At 37.3% G+C, this 18,830-nt stretch overlaps 1 protein-coding gene across 2 annotated transcripts in view; it reads right to left on the reverse strand.

The window, feature by feature from the left end:
- Positions 1-18,830, reverse strand: part of pias1a (protein inhibitor of activated STAT, 1a) — a 44,909-nt gene that overhangs the window by 14,334 nt on the left and 11,745 nt on the right. For both annotated transcript variants that reach the window (XM_055204287.2, XM_055204300.2), the window contains exons 2-5: positions 15,708-16,146; positions 1,785-1,869; positions 1,604-1,651; positions 1,406-1,496 (exon numbers count right to left, since the gene is read on the reverse strand). In XM_055204287.2, the coding sequence (XP_055060262.1) occupies positions 1,406-1,496; positions 1,604-1,651; positions 1,785-1,869; positions 15,708-16,146 (663 nt within the window). The remainder of the gene's footprint in view (positions 1-1,405; positions 1,497-1,603; positions 1,652-1,784; positions 1,870-15,707; positions 16,147-18,830) is intronic.

Here is an 18,830-nt window from a genome sequence, read left to right on the forward strand (position 1 = left end):
AAGTCTCAATTCTAAAAACATTCGCCTCTGTGCCTAAATTACAGCGGCACAAAATTCTTGTTACTCTATTACTGTGGTAAATATTTTTAGATAAGTGTGAAAAAGTGACCAAAATGAGTCAAATGCGCTTAGTCTAATTTTGAGTTGAAATTGAGGTTTTCACAAAAATAAGTATATTAAAGGTGACATCGAATGATTGAACGGGGTATTTATCCGTGTTCTGTGATGTGACATGTAGACAAATTTTTTTGTTTGGGTCTGTAATGCCTTAGAACCTCCTAAAAACCTCTCTCAGATAGCTCTATTAGGGTGGGGGATTTTAAACAAGTGGTTTTGCACCTATTTGGCTCCCCCTACTGGCTTAACTTGTAATCTCATTACTGATTGGCTGACTTTGCTGCCACTCAAAAAATGTAGCCAATTATTTTAAAGTGGAGGGGCAGTGAGATGCCTGTGATGTCATAAGCATCAGTTTTTCAGATTGGGCCGTTTTCTGGCTGACATTTCTAAAAGAGGAATTTCTATGAGACTGAGATGTTTAGCATGTCTAGCACTTTTTGTATGTTCATGAATGCGGGTAGACTACCATTATTCAGCATAGACAAGGTAAAAATGGTTTTTCATTCTCTGTCCCTTTTAAGCCCTCGCCCAGCGAACCCAATGCTCCAAATAGTCATTAAACATCTAAAATAATCTTTATTTGTGTGTTTTCTGAAAGATGTACTGTCCTAAATGCTTAGTCTAATACAAAGATGCGTGTCCATCCAAATGCACGTGACATTTTGGTTTCAAAACATGCAGGAATTAGAAAGTAAAGTGCAGGACTTGCTTGATGTTAAAAGAATTACTAAGAGAGATGAAGTTCGGGACCTGATTGATGTTAAAAGGGTTATTAAGAGTGACAAGACTCCAAAACGATCTTCCTCACGCTGACTGACAGATCTGAAGCTTCAACACAGACACGACCCGATATATACACATAAATACAAAGTTACCTTTTTAAAAATGTCACGCAGATTAGATATAATATGTTCTTAAGTGAATGGTGGACAGTGGACAACTGTTTAATATATGTATTTGCATTTGAACAGAGCCGTGTTACCGCTTTCAGACATTTTTGAATAAAACAACGCCCCCTCCTTCTCCTTCGTAAAGTATTTCCCGGGGGTTTATGTCCGGGATAGAAAAATGTCCATTGAATGAAAACTTCAGGATCTTGCCGGAAGTAGTAGGTCATCCAGGTATTTTTCACCTACTGTTTTTTGAATACTATGAATTCAGACATACTAATCACCTCGCCTACTGCTTTTCAACTACAATATAGTATGAAAGTATACGATTTCAGACACAGCGTATGTCTCAGTTAAGAGGGATGAATAGATGGACAGATATGTAGTGTACTTACTGGGAGATTACAGGGTTTTCCATTAACTTTAACACAAAGATTTGGGGGAAAGTGGTCCTCCTGAGGGCAGCTTGTCTCTGATAAACAAAACCTGTGCGTATTTAAAATATGAACAGTTAGTAGCAGACTAGAGCTTTTTACATTTCTATGATATTGAAACAATATTTAAAATGCTGTACTAAAACATAAATTTCTTACCGTAACTGTACTTGCACTGTAAAGTCACATTTGGTCCCCGATATGTCCCTGTAAAAAAATATTTTTTTTACTTTAAATGCATCTCTTAAAAGGTATACAAGCAGTGTCTTTTGGGAACTCCTCCTATGCGTGTGCATGCTTTGTTACAAATTATATATATATATATTTTAAATTGACTCACATTGAGCTGCTGACTTGTTGGACTTGCTGTGGCGTCAACGCAAAGGCAAAACACGTTTCCTGAAACCTCTGGCTGTTATCTGAAGCTGCGGAGACACAGAGAAAGCAACAAGTAAAACTGACATATCCTTTCATTGCACACAGTAAAACGAAAAAATCTATTTATTTTAAATATGCAAAAAATTTACATCAATATATATATAGAGAGAGAGATTTCTAAGTGGCTATTGACACAAAATTTCCACCAGATGTAGCCATCAAGCGATATATTGAATTCATACAAAGAAATCAGAACCTTTAAGTATACAAGTTGAGTCATAATAACCCACTTAAAAAAAACCTTAATGATAAAAATGCTGATGTGTCAAATACTTATTTTTCCCGCTATATATATATATATATATATATATATATATGTTCCAACGTTCTCCTTCTCATTTGAAAAGTTTTAAGTGACATTTTCATTTCACACAATTTCAGCCATATGTGCTGGGATAACAATTTTCAAAGAGTTATATTATTTTCCCCTCTAATCCAATTCATATCCAGCTTAATCAACATTAATATTCCTAGAAAATATACAGTTCTGGGCCAGCTATCTCAGTTCATTTATGAGTTCATGCTCATGTTGTTTCTCAGGTTTTTAGGGTTCAAAGACAATACAAACAATGTATCATTAACTGCTGTAGTTATCGAAGGTAATGTGAAACAGCTACCCCAAAAAGTATGATAAACTGCATGTTTAAAAAATACATATTATGTGAGCTTTTTTGCTTAATTAAAACATACAACATTGCGCTACCAGAATCATCCTACAAGTTGTTTCAACTGTGCTTTTAATTACACTTTTGCAACAAAAATAAATTGTGCTGATAACTGGGTCTCTGCTACATCAGATGGCATTTTGTTACTGATGCCTTTTTAAAAGAGATTGCTCATTTAGGCCAATTAAGATGGTCATTCAGCTGTATACTTGTCCACTCGCAAAACATTTACTTGCACATTCTTAAATTTAGCTAAAGCTCTCCAGAGAAATCTTGCAATTAATGAGACATAAAATAAAATCCACGCAGCTCAAGTCCCACTACACACCCAACAGAGTCACAGATCTTCATACCACTAATTTAAATGTCTCTGAGCTCAGTGGTTCGGATTTTCATGCAGTGTAAAACTAACACAAGCCACACGCATGCACTCGCATCCCATTTCCCTGCTGATCTCTCCCGCTTAGTTGGACTTTATGTAATTAAAACGTGCCAAGGCATATGACTCTTTCATCAGCTAAAACACTTTATGGAAAAATCAACAGACAATTAGATGTGAAGCCCAATACTGTTTTTGTTTTCAAAAGATCTATTAATGTGACAAACCAAAACGGGTAATGTGGGTGGGCTTATATGATTAGCAAGCGACATCATGATGTACTGATTACAGCCCGATACAGATCTTCAGAAACACAAATTGATTCAATTTCTATCTTCTCTGTAAACCTTTTGTTTTCTCAATAACATCACTATTTCCTTTCTCGACACATGCTGCATCTGCCCAGTCCCCCTCCTCACCGATTTCATATTAAATTCACCTTCTATTCTCCATTGTCTTTTCCTTTCGTTCACACGTACAATACATCATCCTAGATGGCAGGTCTAATTGACTTTCCTCCTTTTCATCAACATACAGTAAAAAACAATGTGTGTGTGTGTGTGTGTGTGTGTGTGTGTGTGTTCCTGTGTTCTTCTGAATATAAGTGCAGGACTGGTGTGTCTGTGACATTGTTATGTGGCTAACCGGTGCTGCTACCCACCTACCTACTCTCTCACAGACTAAAACTCCCTCTGCTGCTTTCTTTTCTGCTTTGCTTTTATTCATCGTGTTGGTTGTTCTCTTTTGCACCTTCATTGAATCTCTCGCTTTCCTTAACATGAAACAGCAGGAATGCAATCAGACCTAGAGAATGGACTCGACGACACATAATTAGCCTCCATTTCTATTCTCACAGTCAATACAGTGGAGGTAAGAGATGAGAGACTAGGTGGGAATAGAAGGAAATAATGGTGCTAAGATGGAAAGCAACAAAGAGAGATTGACATGGAGAGGGTGGTAGAGAAAGCCTGAGTGAGAGAGAGAGCCTGAGTGTGAGAGAGAGAGAGAGAGAGAAAGCAAGTTCCCTCCCCCATGTCTGCTCTAAAAATAGCACAGCGGTCTTTATCATCTGATTTGCTTCAACAGTTGGATGAAATGTGGACGTAAAGGCCTGTGTGCGTTTCAGTTTATTCATCTCTTTACACTTAATTAACACAGCCACAAATTGTGGTCTGTTGTCATGTACGCAGATAAGCGTTTGCCGTGTCAGATTGGAAAGTGTGGTATTAATTCAAGGCAAAACTAAGCATAGAGGAGAGATTTGTTCTGATCTAGAAGATAATTTTATACCGACTTCAGTTCAGAACGGGATCATAAGCATTTCTGATGGCTTTAGAATTTTTGCTTTTATCTTTGTTTCTTTCACAGAGGAGATTAGACCTTTCATTGTGTTTACTCCATGGCTGGCTGTATATACGTTGTGTGATTTATAGTGATGTCTGGGTGTTTGTGAGATAAAGTTGTTTAATTCCTTAGACAGCCTGGCTGAGTCATGTTACAGGATACCGAGTTAAGTAATAGTTAGCCTGACTGTAATGAGACACAACTTGTGTATGACTAAATTCATATCATTATAGTAATGTTACATCTTGCAACATAATAATAATACTTCGCTTAAAGCTTAATTATATAAGAATAAGGATGAGGTTATGCCAGTTTTTTTTTTAAGTCTACATGATTAAATACTTTACAAATTAAGTGTCTGATCTGTTTTTGTTCCCTTTAAATGTGCAACCTGGTAGACACAATGCAATAGATATGTTATAACATTGTTACATGACAATTAAAGTAGTAGGTTAAATAATGTAACCCTGTGTAGTCAAACAACCAGTTTTATTAGCTGTATGAGGGGCTAAACACTTTAAAAACTTGGTAACACTTTACAATAAGGTTCATTAGTTAACATTAGATGATGTTTTAACTAACACAAACAAACCATGAGCAATACATTTGTTACATTATTTATTCATCCTTGTTAATGTTAGTTAATAGAAATAAAGCTTTTAATTGTTTGTTCATGTTAGTTCACAGTGCATTAACTAACGTCAACACGATTTTAGTAAAGTATTAGTAATTGTTGAAATTAACATTAACAAAGATTAATAAATGCTGTAAAAGTGCAGTTCATTATTAGTTTATGTTAACTAATGTAGTTAACTAATGTTAACTAATGAACCTTATTGTAAAGTGTTACCAAAAACTTAAGATGGGATAAAAAAATAACGTAAATACAGCAGATCAGTACTAAAATATGTCCAATTCACCAGAAAGGAAAGCGTAAATAAAGAATGAAACTAATTGGCACCCAACACAAAAATGTTTTTAAAAATGAAGACACAATAATTTAGGGCCTCGAGGGTGAAAACGTAAAAATATTTTATCGGATGTGCCTTTCGTTTACACGGCGACGGCATTTTGGGGGCTTAAAAATGCAAAAAAGTGAAACCAGCCTGCAGAGTGGAAATCTTAAAAACGATCTACCGTCGCGTTCTCGTCTAAAGAGTAAAAACACAAAAGTCTGCTCACGGTGGCTCTCGTCGCGTACACGTTTACGTCACAGGCATGCGCCAGTTTAGGAAAATAACAACAAACATGTCGGATTATTTCCATACGTCGGACCTTCAAGTTGCCATAGCAGCTCTGATAAATATACAAGAGTCTTTCCAGCAGTTGTACGAAATTTTCACAGCTAGTATTACTAATCAGAGAAGGCCATTAATTACCTCAGTGAAACTGTTGATGCGCCAATTCGTCGGAGGCAAACCAGACGGCTTTGGACGAGACCTGGGAGAACAAGGAAGTAGGTTGTATGCAGGCACACGGACTTGGTGTTGTTGTGTGTCAGTGCTTCACATTGCCACCTAGCCGCCTGGAGTGCATACTACATCGAATATCACACACTTTTGCGTCACCATATGCACGCAGATTTCCCCCTCAAAACGCTCGTATAAACACGGAATAAAAAAATATAACGCAACGCCACTTTTGCGGTTTCTTTTCAGATTGTTTCCATGTAAACGTAGCCTTAACCTATAGTGGTGATGAGGGTACCTGTGCTGCAACTTTAACCTTTATGCTCACAGCCCCATACTAGTCTCTATAGACCAGTGGTTTTCAATCTTGTCCTAGGGGACCCAGAGCTCTGCATATTTTGTATGTCTCCCTTAACTGACACACCCATTTCTGTTCATGGATCTCTCCCTTAATGAGCTGATGATCTGAATCAGGTGTGTTAGATAAGGGAGACATGCAAAATGTGCAGGGCAGTGGGTCCCCTAGGACAAGATTGAAAACCACTGCTGTAGACGATTCATTTTAATGAAAACATGGCTCAGGAAAGCACTGGTCTTTAATCAGGGGTCCGCGGCCCACAGGGGGTCCGCAACGGAACTGCAGGGGGTCCGCCAAATGATGTTTAATCACAAGCAATTTTTTTGTTAAAAACTTAAAACATATGTACAAAACGTTGTTCCCTTTAAGTTGCGCACATGTGCAGCTGTAAAGGCTTACTGAAGGTTCAGTACAATTTTAGCTTGTGGACAAAAACATAATATCTGAAGACTAAGCGTCCACTCAGGAAGCAACAATAGCGATAAAAAATCATCATAAAAACAGGTTAATCATATAGGCATCTTTGTCTTTCTTTTAGAAAGTTATTGTAGAATCAGTGTGACTCGCTGAGTTCATATTTCTGAACTTGGACAGCTGTTTCAAGCTGTTCAGATTTGCTAAAGTGCTAATTCGACAGGCAAATGACACCACGCCGCATCTGCATTATAAACTGTGACAAAACTATAGCTAGCATTAAAAAAACAACGCAACGCAGGCCGTGATGGTGCTTGGTTCAAGATTCGTAGTCGGATTGAAACTATGGACTAATAGCGCCTGTCAAAAAGTTGCCCCAAAGAGATGCTGCGGATTCGTGCATGTTGTTCTCCTGAGTCTGATATGATGCTCTGCAGAAAATAAACCTGCATAACTCAAAATCGTGACCTAGAGAATGGATCAATTATGATCCACAAGAAAGGCAACGGACCTTAAAATTATAAAGTAGCACAACCCCTATCCCCACCAGAATAATCTTTGTGCCGTTCACCATGATCAGTCATCTTTATAAACTGATAGCTCAGGTTCAGGTAAATGTGAAATTATCATGGTAGGGCATCTCTGGGTTCCAGGTCAGATATTATATTTCATAAAAGTCTAGCCTAAAAATGGCATAGCATTTAAAAAAAAAGTTAAAATCAAGAATTGAATCGATTAGAATCGAAAATGGAATCGAGCCTTTAGGCAAGTCAAGGCATGTATGTACAACAACAGGGATAATAAAATAATAGGGCTCATGTACGGTCTTAACATAGTATCGCTGTGTGACAATATGGTTTGTTTCTATTCATAAAACAGTCCTTGATTGTGATTGGTCAATAGTTTTGCTTTACTTCACTTTGCGTTGTGCCAAATACAAAAAGGCAGCCTCGCGTACCTTACTGCTTACTTAGATATCTCTGTCTTACACAATTAGTATCAGTGGGTCCTTGCTCTATGCTGCTCTCATCTAAGGGGTCCCTGCCCGAAAAACGTTGACTCCAGACTCCAGCTCTAAACCTTCCATGCAAGCCAATAAAAATTCCTTTCAGTTTTTATGCAGAGCACAGACGCAGAATGAGAAAAACAAAAAGTGAAGAGAAAGAGACATGCCTTCATAGCTTATTTTGCATTATTGTATTGTCTGCAGCTAATTTCGCATATTTGTATTGTTTGCAGTCATACCAAGAAATCTGTTTTGAACTTTATTGGACAAAGAGAGAAAGAGAGTGGGGGAAGAGGTCTCTCTCTTTATTCCTATTAAAACATGCATTTTCAAAAACAAGGCAAGGAACTACCTTTAAATGTAGCTCCAGCATCTACTATACTGGTTAACCTATCAATTATTCTGACCATTGATGAAATAAATCATCATTTATCATTATTGCAGTGTTTATTCAAGAGAGTAAGATGCTCTTTAGTTTCAGCCCTTGCTCATAACTGAGAGATAACTGCTCATACTGCTCTTGCTCTGTGGGATTTTATTCATGCTGCTCTGATTCTTCAGAATCAAGATACTAATTAATAAAAGAAATCAGCCTTTACATGAAGAAAACGCATCAAAAAGGCCTAAGTTGTACTTGAAATGCCATTATATTCCAGCATGCCAGCAAGTGACAGAGATAATGACTGATGCGTGGATTGTGCAAATGAGAGCAGAATAATGATGATAATGTGATTGTAACAAGTTATTTACTTGCTAATAGGAGGAAAGGGGAGGAGCGTGAATTGCTGTGCTGTAAGAACGTTCAGACGCATGCATTTATGGCATTCAAAAATTGTTTAGACAAAAATAAAACTTAGGACATCATTTATTAACAGTCATGCTGTTCCAAACCATTGAGACTTTCTGTTATCAGCAGAACATAAAATATTAGATTTTAAAGAATGTCCTCTTCCCTATCCACACTATTCCTACGCCCCATGATGCTTTGCACGAATTATGGGTGCGACATCCGGCGCGTACTGTCACTGAACCAGAGCCGGCGTTTTCCATAATGATTACGGTCATAATTTCATGTATGAGCCAGTGTGAGGATGAAATTAAGAAGTGTCCTGATACATCAAGATATATTCAATCGTTTCATGTTGTTCCTCGGGGGTGACGGGTCTTCAATGCCCAAATATAAAAGCATAGAGACATACCAGTATCTCTACAGTGGGACAGTCAGAGTGTTTAATACATGGAATATACAAAGACTTCTTGTTTTTAACCTTTTCAGGTGATAAAATGTCACAACTGTTCCTCTGGTGTTAGGTTTTTTAAACGGCAATTTTTAATCGACTTCAAGCTTTACGCGATCCGACAGCAGCAGTAACTTATGCTTCTCATTCAATACATTTCAAGTTATTTAAACAAACCATAATAAACATATTAAACTACTATTACATGTTTTCAGTATTGTTTTTGTTTTATGGAAATATTATTATGCAGTAGATACGACATGAGCTTATGAAATTATTTGCTTTTTTTATCATTTAAAACATAACAAAAGTAACGTTACGCGCAAACACATTACAAACTATTATAAACATTAACTAATAAGCAGTTTATGTTGTATATATTCTCTACTGTAATCTCATTTTTGAAATAATATATAGTAGCAGAATAAATAAACCAGCTAAATCAGAATATTTTTATCAGCATAATAATATGTTGCTTTTGAATAATTATTGTATTTATTGTTCACTGTCAGTTTCTATGAAATGTTTTACTGGATGGATGTGTGAATACAGTTAATGGATGCACGTGCGCCACATACACATTCAGTTCTTGTGCGTATAATATTTTAAAAAAAATGTTTTGTAGAGATTAACGGCGTTTGTATCATCTATTATGGCAACCAGTCCATAAATTATGCCGGAATCTAGTTAATAGAATTTATAAAGTTTTAAAAGAACAGTATGTAGGATTGTGGCTAAAACTGGTACTGCAATCACACAATTGCTGGCTAATTAGAGCTGGCGAAAAAAATCATCTGCGATTCTCCGATTCTCATGCGTGTCTCATCAGTAAAGCCGGTTCGGTGATTAGTAGTAAACCGCTATCACCTGGTTTCAGATGGAGCTGCATTTACTGCACAGAGCCGTATTTCACCGAAAGCTAGGCAAAACCGCGTTCACAATCGTGGAAGATCGTCTTCGATTATGAACGCGATTTTGCCTAGCTTCTTGGTGAAATACAGCTCTGTGTATATATGAAGAGTTTGGTTCCAAAACGCAATAAACGCCATTTTTGAAAAAAATGAGTTACTGTCAGAATCAGTATTATATCAGGTCAGTATTATAAAGTAAATTCTTAATTTTATGCAAAATCCAATTTCCGCAGTGTTATTCTGTCATCTTTTCTCCCTTTTTCCCCAAAATGCAATAAACGCCACTCCCCCTTTTCTACAGAATGCCATAAATCCACTCCTCCACAGATTACAGCGCACCATTCACGCAATGTAAACAAAGAATGGCGGCGCGCTGAGTACACGGAATCCTAGTTTTCCTCATCTACTTTGTACCTCGTGATCACCAAACAAACAAAAACAAAATAATACTTTAATAGCATTGATAAACCTGTGATGGTTTTCTGTGACGGGAAAGAAACGTAAGCCATCAACATGTAATAATTTACGCAGAGGAACTCGGGAGACCGGTGCTTGTTTGGCCGGACTGACAGCATCAAGTTACTGTCATGATAACACATTGACCCCCGGGGATCTTATGAAAAACTTTCCATAATTTTACTCAAAGTCAACGAAAATCGAGCAGGACCAAAACATTTTACAGCTGATCGCTTTGAAAAACGTTAAGCGAGGACGCCAAGTATAACCGATGACTTCTTAATATCACAAAGTAAGTGTTTTGATTAATGACAATAATGTTTATATTTTTAATTAGTGTGTACAACTAGTCAACTAAATGAATATAACATGGCAAAGATGAATGCACATTTATATAGGCGATTGATTCAATAGATTTATAGCATTTTTAATAAAAACTTGTCATGGATTTATTGCATTTTGTGGAAAAAATAATCCGTTTTTATAATAAATCTTTGAAAATCAAGTTATGGATTTGAATTTTTTATGTTTTTATAACCTAAAGATGCTATGTGAAAGTTTGTAACAGAAAATAGTGGTTTTCATCTTGTCACTTTCTTGGTATAGAAAACACGTTTTTACCGAAATTTGTCAAAATGGATTTATTGCGTTTTGGAACCAAACTCTTCATATGCTGCTCCATCTGAAAGCAGGTGATGGCGATTTACTACTAATCACCGAACTGGCTTTACTGATGAGACACGCATGAGAATCGCAGGCGATTTTTTTTGCCAGCTCTATGGCCAATACACAACATGACAACATAAACATCAGTTGAGGGCTGCAACTCCACTTTTTAAATGACAATATCCTGGCCGGATCACTGTTGTCAATGATATAAGTATTTGAAATGAAAATGATTTCTTAATGTCTGGTGACATATCAGGGCCATTTTAGGATTAATTGATATAAATATCTAACATACTGTTCCTTTAAATATGAATATTTTTCTTTCAAAATTGCATCGATTACCCATATTATCATAAAGTCCTTTATTAACCCCCTGGAGCCATGTGGATTACAAAGTAAAGGATAGATGCACTTTGTCAGGTTTAAAAGTCGTGGACCATGTTTTCTACCGTTATAAAGCTAGGAAGGGCCAGGATACTTAGGGCGCACTCACACTATCCAAACTGAACTGTACTTGGGCGCGTTTGACCTCCAAAGCCTGGTTTGTATGACTTAGTGTAATCGCTCTGTACTGCGCCCAGCTTGCACAGGTAGGAAGGCTATAGTGTGAGCGCAATTTGCGAAAAGAAGAGACGTCAATTGTGCGACCACTCACCTTCATCTGCCTTCTTAAAAAACATCTGATGCGCACGGCAGGGTTACGTGAATGTCCGAGCTGCACACATGACAGACTAACTAAGCAATATGATGTCATGTGAGTACACAAATGTCAAACGACTCAGATTAATAAACACACTTAACATTACGATGGATTAAAGTGTTTTGGATGGTTTGGATAAAGTGAGTGTGAGTTATAAAATAACTCCAATTGTGTTTGAAAGATGCTGTATATGTATCTCAGATATCTTGAGGGTGAGTAAATCATGGGGTTTTTAATTTTTCACTTAACTATCACTTTAATGCTATTCCTATTTTCTTTATTTCCTTTTCTGTAAATAGAAGTAGTAGTATAAAGACACTCTATCGCTAAAAACTAAACAAAGCACATGCCTGTAAAACTGACAAAAATTTACATTAAAACCATAAAAATACATTCACTAGAAGAGACATAGATATATTCGCTATATATAAATTAATCAGCCTTGGCTACATGTAAAAGCTGGGGTTAGACACCACTGGAATGCAGTCTATGATTCATAAAAAACTCACAGTCTGTCTGACACTGCGTTACAGCTAGACTTTGTATGCTTATTTGGTTAGTGTTTAATGACTAACTACACTTCTACAGCAGGTTCCATGCATGACAATTCTTAGGACAATTTTATTAAAAGCAAGACTGCTCTCTGTACCAGATATTTTTTTCGCACAACTTAGATCTACTTGACTTTTTAAGTGTACTACACATCATCTTTATTTTTAAAAAAATCAAAACCTTAAACATTACAACACATTTCTGAGAATAAAAATCTACAGATGAAAAAAATTACCTCTCAACAAACAAAAGAGAAAGCAAGTGAATGGGTTATATTAACATTACAGTCTGCATATGACAAAAAAATAACGTGTAACAACTTGCAAAATTATAATCATTTACCTTAAAACTAATTTACTGCATAAACTTAAATACATAGACATACTGTCACACCTTAAAAAAATCTCTAAAGCAGTTTTCTTGGATTTATTATTAGTACTGTAAATACTGAGGTCTGTTTGCATGCTTATTATGTATACATTACCTGTTTGGGGTGGATGCGTTTTATGAAAATTTGTAAGTTTGTTAATTTGTGAGTTAGGTATTTAAGTGTATATCAATTTCTTATCTTAGAGCCTGATGTCTTTTTCTATTATTGTTGTAGCTCCAGAACTGTGGCCAGGCATTCCTAGCACAGCACCACTAAAATGCAAATTTTAAAAACAAATTAAGGGTGGGTCTCAATTTTTGGAGTGATGAAGCAATTTTTGGGCCAGCTTGTGTTTTATAGAGAGAGTGTACGGTTTATAATGCTGCAGTTGACACAATGCCACAAATATAAAATAAAAAAACAGCTAAAGAATTCCCATATTGCATATACAAGATATAGTAATTTCATAATTACATAATGCAATACTTCACTGACTTTAGTCAGCGAGAATTATTTCTTGGCAGTAGACTCTCAATTCTGTTGCCATTGTCAAGAATACCTAAAATGTAACTTTTTCACCCTGGCTGTAGTTCAATAGTGTATGCTCTAAGACAGGCTTGCATTTGTTCATGAGCATGCTGTGTGCTCTATAACAGTTTATGTTTGTGTGTTGTAATAGTGCCTGAGGCATTACTTTCCAATGGGAATCTATCTAGGGAACTCAGGTGTTTGTACTCATAATTTCAGCACTGTATTCAAATGAGAGAGAGAGAGCGAGAAAGAGAGACATTATGAGAAGAGAGAGACAGGGATTAGTGGGAGGGTGGTCTATTTGAACAATGCTCCTCAGGCACACACTGATGCCAAACCAGCCATCACCATTAAAATGCTAATGCACTGAAATATGGTTGTAGGGAATCTTTACGGCTGAAGTTCAAGACACATATTTCTACAGATACATACATATTCTAAATCAACCTAGAAAAGGCAAAAAAACTAAAAATGCATAAACACATACATACACACCTCACTATAATCCCATTCCCACAACAATTTTCCCCATACAGAAAATTTCCGTAAATTTGGTAGACAGGCTTCTGTGTGAACACAAACATGTCCCATAAATGTTCTGGGATCGCTCCTGTAAAGAGGACCTAATAGCATTGCTTGAAGTCCTTCTAGCACCTGAACTTGTAACTTGTTTAGGGGTGATTCACATATATCGGTATGCGGGCCCATTTTTTCCAGGCGCGTCCGCACTAAATCGAGCTAAAAACATTTAAAATGTTCAGAATGCCGCAAGCACGCCGCAGGTCATGTGACAAGAACCTATGCGCCTAGCGTTTTCCACGCATTTTAGGCGCGACATGTGAACGGCCCCTTTAAAAGGTTTTGGTCATGACAGTGTTGCCCTTGCTTCTTTTTTGTCCACCAATCAAGTGACTTGTCATAAATAAGTACAAATGAACTAGGGCTGCAGCTATCGATTCTTTTTGTAATCGATTAATCTAGCACTGAATCGATCAATTAATCGAGTAATCGGATAAAAATTTTGTGTGTGTTTTTAAACAACCAAAACTAATAATGCATAACGAAAATGACTTGGCTGTAAAATGTTCAAGCATTTGGCTTTTATTTCAAAAAAAAAAACAGAGGTATTTGGCTCCAAAAAATAAGCCTATTTATTTCAACTTTTACCCATTTAGTGTTTATAAGTGCCAGTGCCAACAATTAAGCACTTTAATTTATTAATATGCACAACAGGTTTCATGCTGTAATCTAGCCCTGACATCAAAGTAAATATCTGGTTTATGTACATTTCTACACCTGCAGCATTTACCATTAGGCTACTAACATATAATATATCATTTCTGGGGTGAGCCTATTTGCTATGGTAACAACCTGTGTGTGTGCGCACGTGCACCTGTGTTTATATGTGTGTGTGCACGCGTTCTGTGCGTGAGGAAGAGTGACACCCCAGTCAGACGTTCAGTTGCTTCATTGCATTATGGTACGGCAGAAATACATACATTCATTTTCAACAGAACCCTGCATTTGGTTTGCATCACTTGCATTGCGGTGCATTTTAGGTTAAGAATTTGTTCGAAAAATCACAACATCACGTCCCACTGTATACAGTGAATGAATGCAGCTGACATTATTGTTGCGTGGCTACATAAAAGTTTAAGCATTGCGCGATCGGTCTGACTCGCGTGAGAGAGAATAACTTCCTTATGCTAAACTCCAATAAGACAGAGATTATTATTACTGAACAAAATATGTCTGATTACAAGTTGCCCATATATGATTGCACTGTGGTGCCGTTTTTTGGTACACACACCTGTAAAGTGCATGCGTGTGTGTGAAGGGGTTCTTTTTTAAGCTATACTCTCCTGCAATTGAACGTGAATACGTTTACTACTTAAAAACATCAAAGCTAAACATCATATCTAGTCAAACCCCATAACGACATCGCTACAAATACAGTATGGGATTAAAATCAGCAGAAGCTACGTTACCTTGTTTCATCGACGCTTGGTGAAACAGCAGTGGATGTTTTCGGTTCAGATGCTGAATGTAATGATAGTGTAATGATCCCAAACTTTAGACATTCTCTCTCTGCCGTTTATGGACATATTTGCTCCGCCATCGTGCCAACTAAATTCAAAATGTACCACGCGCTATGATGTGCTTCCTGAACATTGAACAACGGTATGTGTGAATCAGATCTTGGCGCGTGTAGTGCGCGTCATAGGAATTTAACGAGGCTTCGAGGCAGAATTTTTGCCTCGAGGAATTTTTTGAATCGAGTAAATCGAGTAACTCGATGAATCGTTTCAGCCCTAAAATGAACACATAAAAAAATGAGTAAACTACTGCCCCCCGATAATATGGTGTATCGGCGATCTCACAGGCTGTGACGATAGGATGATCTCTATATGAAGCATATCGCCCAACACTAATCCATGCTGAAGCTATACAGAACAGCGCATCACATGCTTCTTTATGATCTTATCATACACAAAATTCATGAAAGTGGTTTAACGAGAAAGAAATCAAGGATAATAGCAAACTTTAGAAACCTACCAAGTGCAGGACTTTAAATACATCACGTGACTTTACAGGATCTTTACGGCATGTGTGTGAATGAATGCAAGCACAGATTCCAGCAAGTGGAAGTGTGAATAAACCAAAATCAAATCAATCGATCCCCAAAATACCCCGGAAAAAAGTATTTTCCTTGTATATTTTGTAATCTCCGTTCAAAAATGGCTTATCTTTCACACGTTCACTCCTTCAAATCAGACACACTGACCACAAACAGCTGCAATAAACCCAAAAGCTCAAACTCACCAAGACTCGTCGGTTTAATGAGCTCATCCAGTACATCATAAAAGGGAAGGCGCTGTAGTTTGACGTCAGGATGTACAGGATGCAGATTGGTAGGAAGGTGGGGCAGACCCAGCTCGTGTTTGGGCCCGAGAAGGGAGATAGGTAGCAGAGGGGACGGGGGTGCTCCGTGCCCGTCAAACCCCAGCTGAGTGAGTCCGGGGGGAAGGGAGGCAGCAGCGGGGTGGACACCGGGCAGGGACAGCTCGGCTGGAGACACCAGCTTGGTTGGGAAGCGTCGTCTGTATAGCTCCTTGATCTTCATCTGGACGGCGGGGCTGCAGCCGGCTTTCAGAAGATATAAGGCTTTGGTCAAGAGCTCGTGTTTCCGGCCATGTTTGTTTCTACCAGCGTAACCCAAAAGAACCTGCAACTCCGACACCCGCAGGCTCATCACCATTTGCTACAGTGAAAAGAAAAAGAGAGATTATGAAATTAACTTGCTTATTCTGAGCAAACTCAAAAACAACATGACTGTGTCCTCTGAACCCACTTAGATTACCCTGCCTAGGCCAAGCCAGTTTTCTAGGCAAACACACAAAAACTCAAAACATGACAAACACATCTGAATACATACACAACTGCACAAAAAGAGACACAGTTCCACTGAACACATATCCTTTCTCACAAAAACACACTTTTCCCTTAGGCTAGGGTAGTTCAGTGATGGTCTAAGCCATGAAATATGCAAAAGGAGCAGCACAAGAAACCAAAACACAATTTCAAACACACATACAACCAAAGTGTCACATTCCAGAGGCAGACAGAGAAAACAAACAGAAGAGGGCAAACAATTGTAAAAATGGGCAACATACATAAGAAATAAACCCAATAAACAAATCCTATATAGCACAGTCTGCTGTAAAATGGCAATGTGTGTTTTTCTTACATGTCAATGTAACCTGCCATATGAGAGAGAGAGTGAGAGAGAGTGAGAGAGAGAGCGAGCGAGCGAGAGAGAGAGATGGGGGAAGGGCGGAGGTATGAGCCGCTCAGCTTCCAAAATAAATGAAATTGAACACACAAACACACACACATACATACATGCGGTCACAGCAACAATACTGTTTCAAAGCAACTGAGGTGTAGTGGTAACAGCTTACAGGGATGACCCTAATAATTTTTCCCCCAGAACAATGAAATTAGTTATTAATTTACTTGGTAATCCGTCATATTTCAACAAGTGAAAGAAACAAACATGGAAATAATGAGCAATAATTTAGTCATTTCTAGGTGAAGACATTCATTCATGGAGTACTCAAGTTAAAACAGTCATTAACAGGTAAAATGCACTGATGTATCTTACAAAACAACCATATTATTATCAGCACAGGAAAACTGGCAGCTTTAAAGAGATGTGGGTGTGTGTCTGAAACCATTAGAATGAAAAACAGAATGAGAGAATGTCTGATGAGCTCATAAGTCTGAATAATAAGACTGAAAGAGTAAAAGCGAGTGAGCGACCAAGAGGGAGATATAGATAAAGAGAGAGAACTGCACTGCATGCAAGATCTGTGCAGATCTGTCAGTTCTCACTTTAGGACTTATACTTGCTTTTTACATATCAATGGTGTCAGACGTTTTTTGCATGTTTTTGTTAGCGTTCTCTTTAGTCTTTTAATAACCTATCACAGTCCAGAATATGTGTGTGTGTGTGTGTGTGTATGCTGTTGTTGTGTGTAGCAACCTACTGTTCAGGTTTTTAGAAATATCATAAACGAATACAATCGCAATAAACAAATAAGTCAGAACAGCGGATGTAAGTGATGTTAGCAAATTTACTCAGGAAACGTTTGTTAGTCACATGTCTTTCACCTCTTAGCACAGAACCACTAAAATTAAAATCTAAGGAACAAAATAATGGTGGTTCAGAGCAAATTTTTGGTACAGCTTGTGTTTAACCAGAGTGTGCAGTTTATGATGCATCAAATGAAGCAACGGTTTGCCACAAATATATAATAAAAAAGCAGCAAGATAATTCCTATATTGCATATAATGCATGCAAAACAATAGGCAGTGAAAATTATTAATGAGTAAATGTGTAGTGCAAGAATGCACAACGCTAAAAAAAATTATTCTTAGACAATGCAGCGTTAAGCATTGTAATTTGTAACCAATCCCGACCGATTGGGGTTGACCGCATTAACGCTTAATAATTGTCAAATACATTTCTTGAAAAAAACTGATTTAATTTGCTTCACAAGACGCCAATGTGTCACCAGGAGTCACAAGGATTACTTGTATATCTGCTAGGTTTTGAGTTCTCAAAGTTGCGGATCTATTGACTTGCTTCTTTATTTTTCTACTGATGAAAAAAGTCACCAACATATCGGATAGCCTGATGGTCAGTAAAAAAAACATGATATTGAAAGTATGCTACTTTCGTTAAACTCTTTTATTTTATTTTTATTTTAATAGCCTACCTTACCATTTACGGTGTTGGTATATTGTGCTGCTAAGCTCCGTTCTGAAGCTTCGAATATTCGATTTGATTTCTACTAGAGCTTCGGGACTAAAAAAATGCTATTCGGACCAGCCCTAGTATAAAGTAATTCCAACAGATTTGTTTTACTTATCTGTGTAGTGCCACAAGATAGCAAGTTACATGATGTAACAGCATGCTTTAAGAAAGCACTAAATGGTCTAGGACCAATTGGTTATGTTGTCTAAAGCTGAGACCAACCACCTGAAGGTTACCTCTGATTTTTCTCTGCACTGAGCAAATCTTTTTGACAACTTCTATTACAAGCACCCACAGTTAACCACTCTCTAAATTCAAACCAACAATATTTAGAACAGAAATGAGATTTTTCACATTTGCTCAAATTTCAATGCAACATTTTCAAAAAACAATTGTGCATCAAATTAGGCTAGTTAAAACTATTCCCTTGATGGGAAAATGACGATATTTACAGCTTTACATTTTACAGTGAAAAAAAATTCATAATTTTTCAGTTTATTCACTTCAGGCAGTTGTAGACAAGACTTTATTGAAGCTGCAATTTTTTATAATTTTCACTGAAATCGACACTATGCTCCGATAGAACAACATAAATTAGACTGTTTAAGAAAAAATCAGCGATCCCC

Source organism: Misgurnus anguillicaudatus, chromosome 21 (genome assembly GCF_027580225.2).
Source record: "Misgurnus anguillicaudatus chromosome 21, ASM2758022v2, whole genome shotgun sequence".
NCBI lineage: Eukaryota > Metazoa > Chordata > Actinopteri > Cypriniformes > Cobitidae > Misgurnus > Misgurnus anguillicaudatus.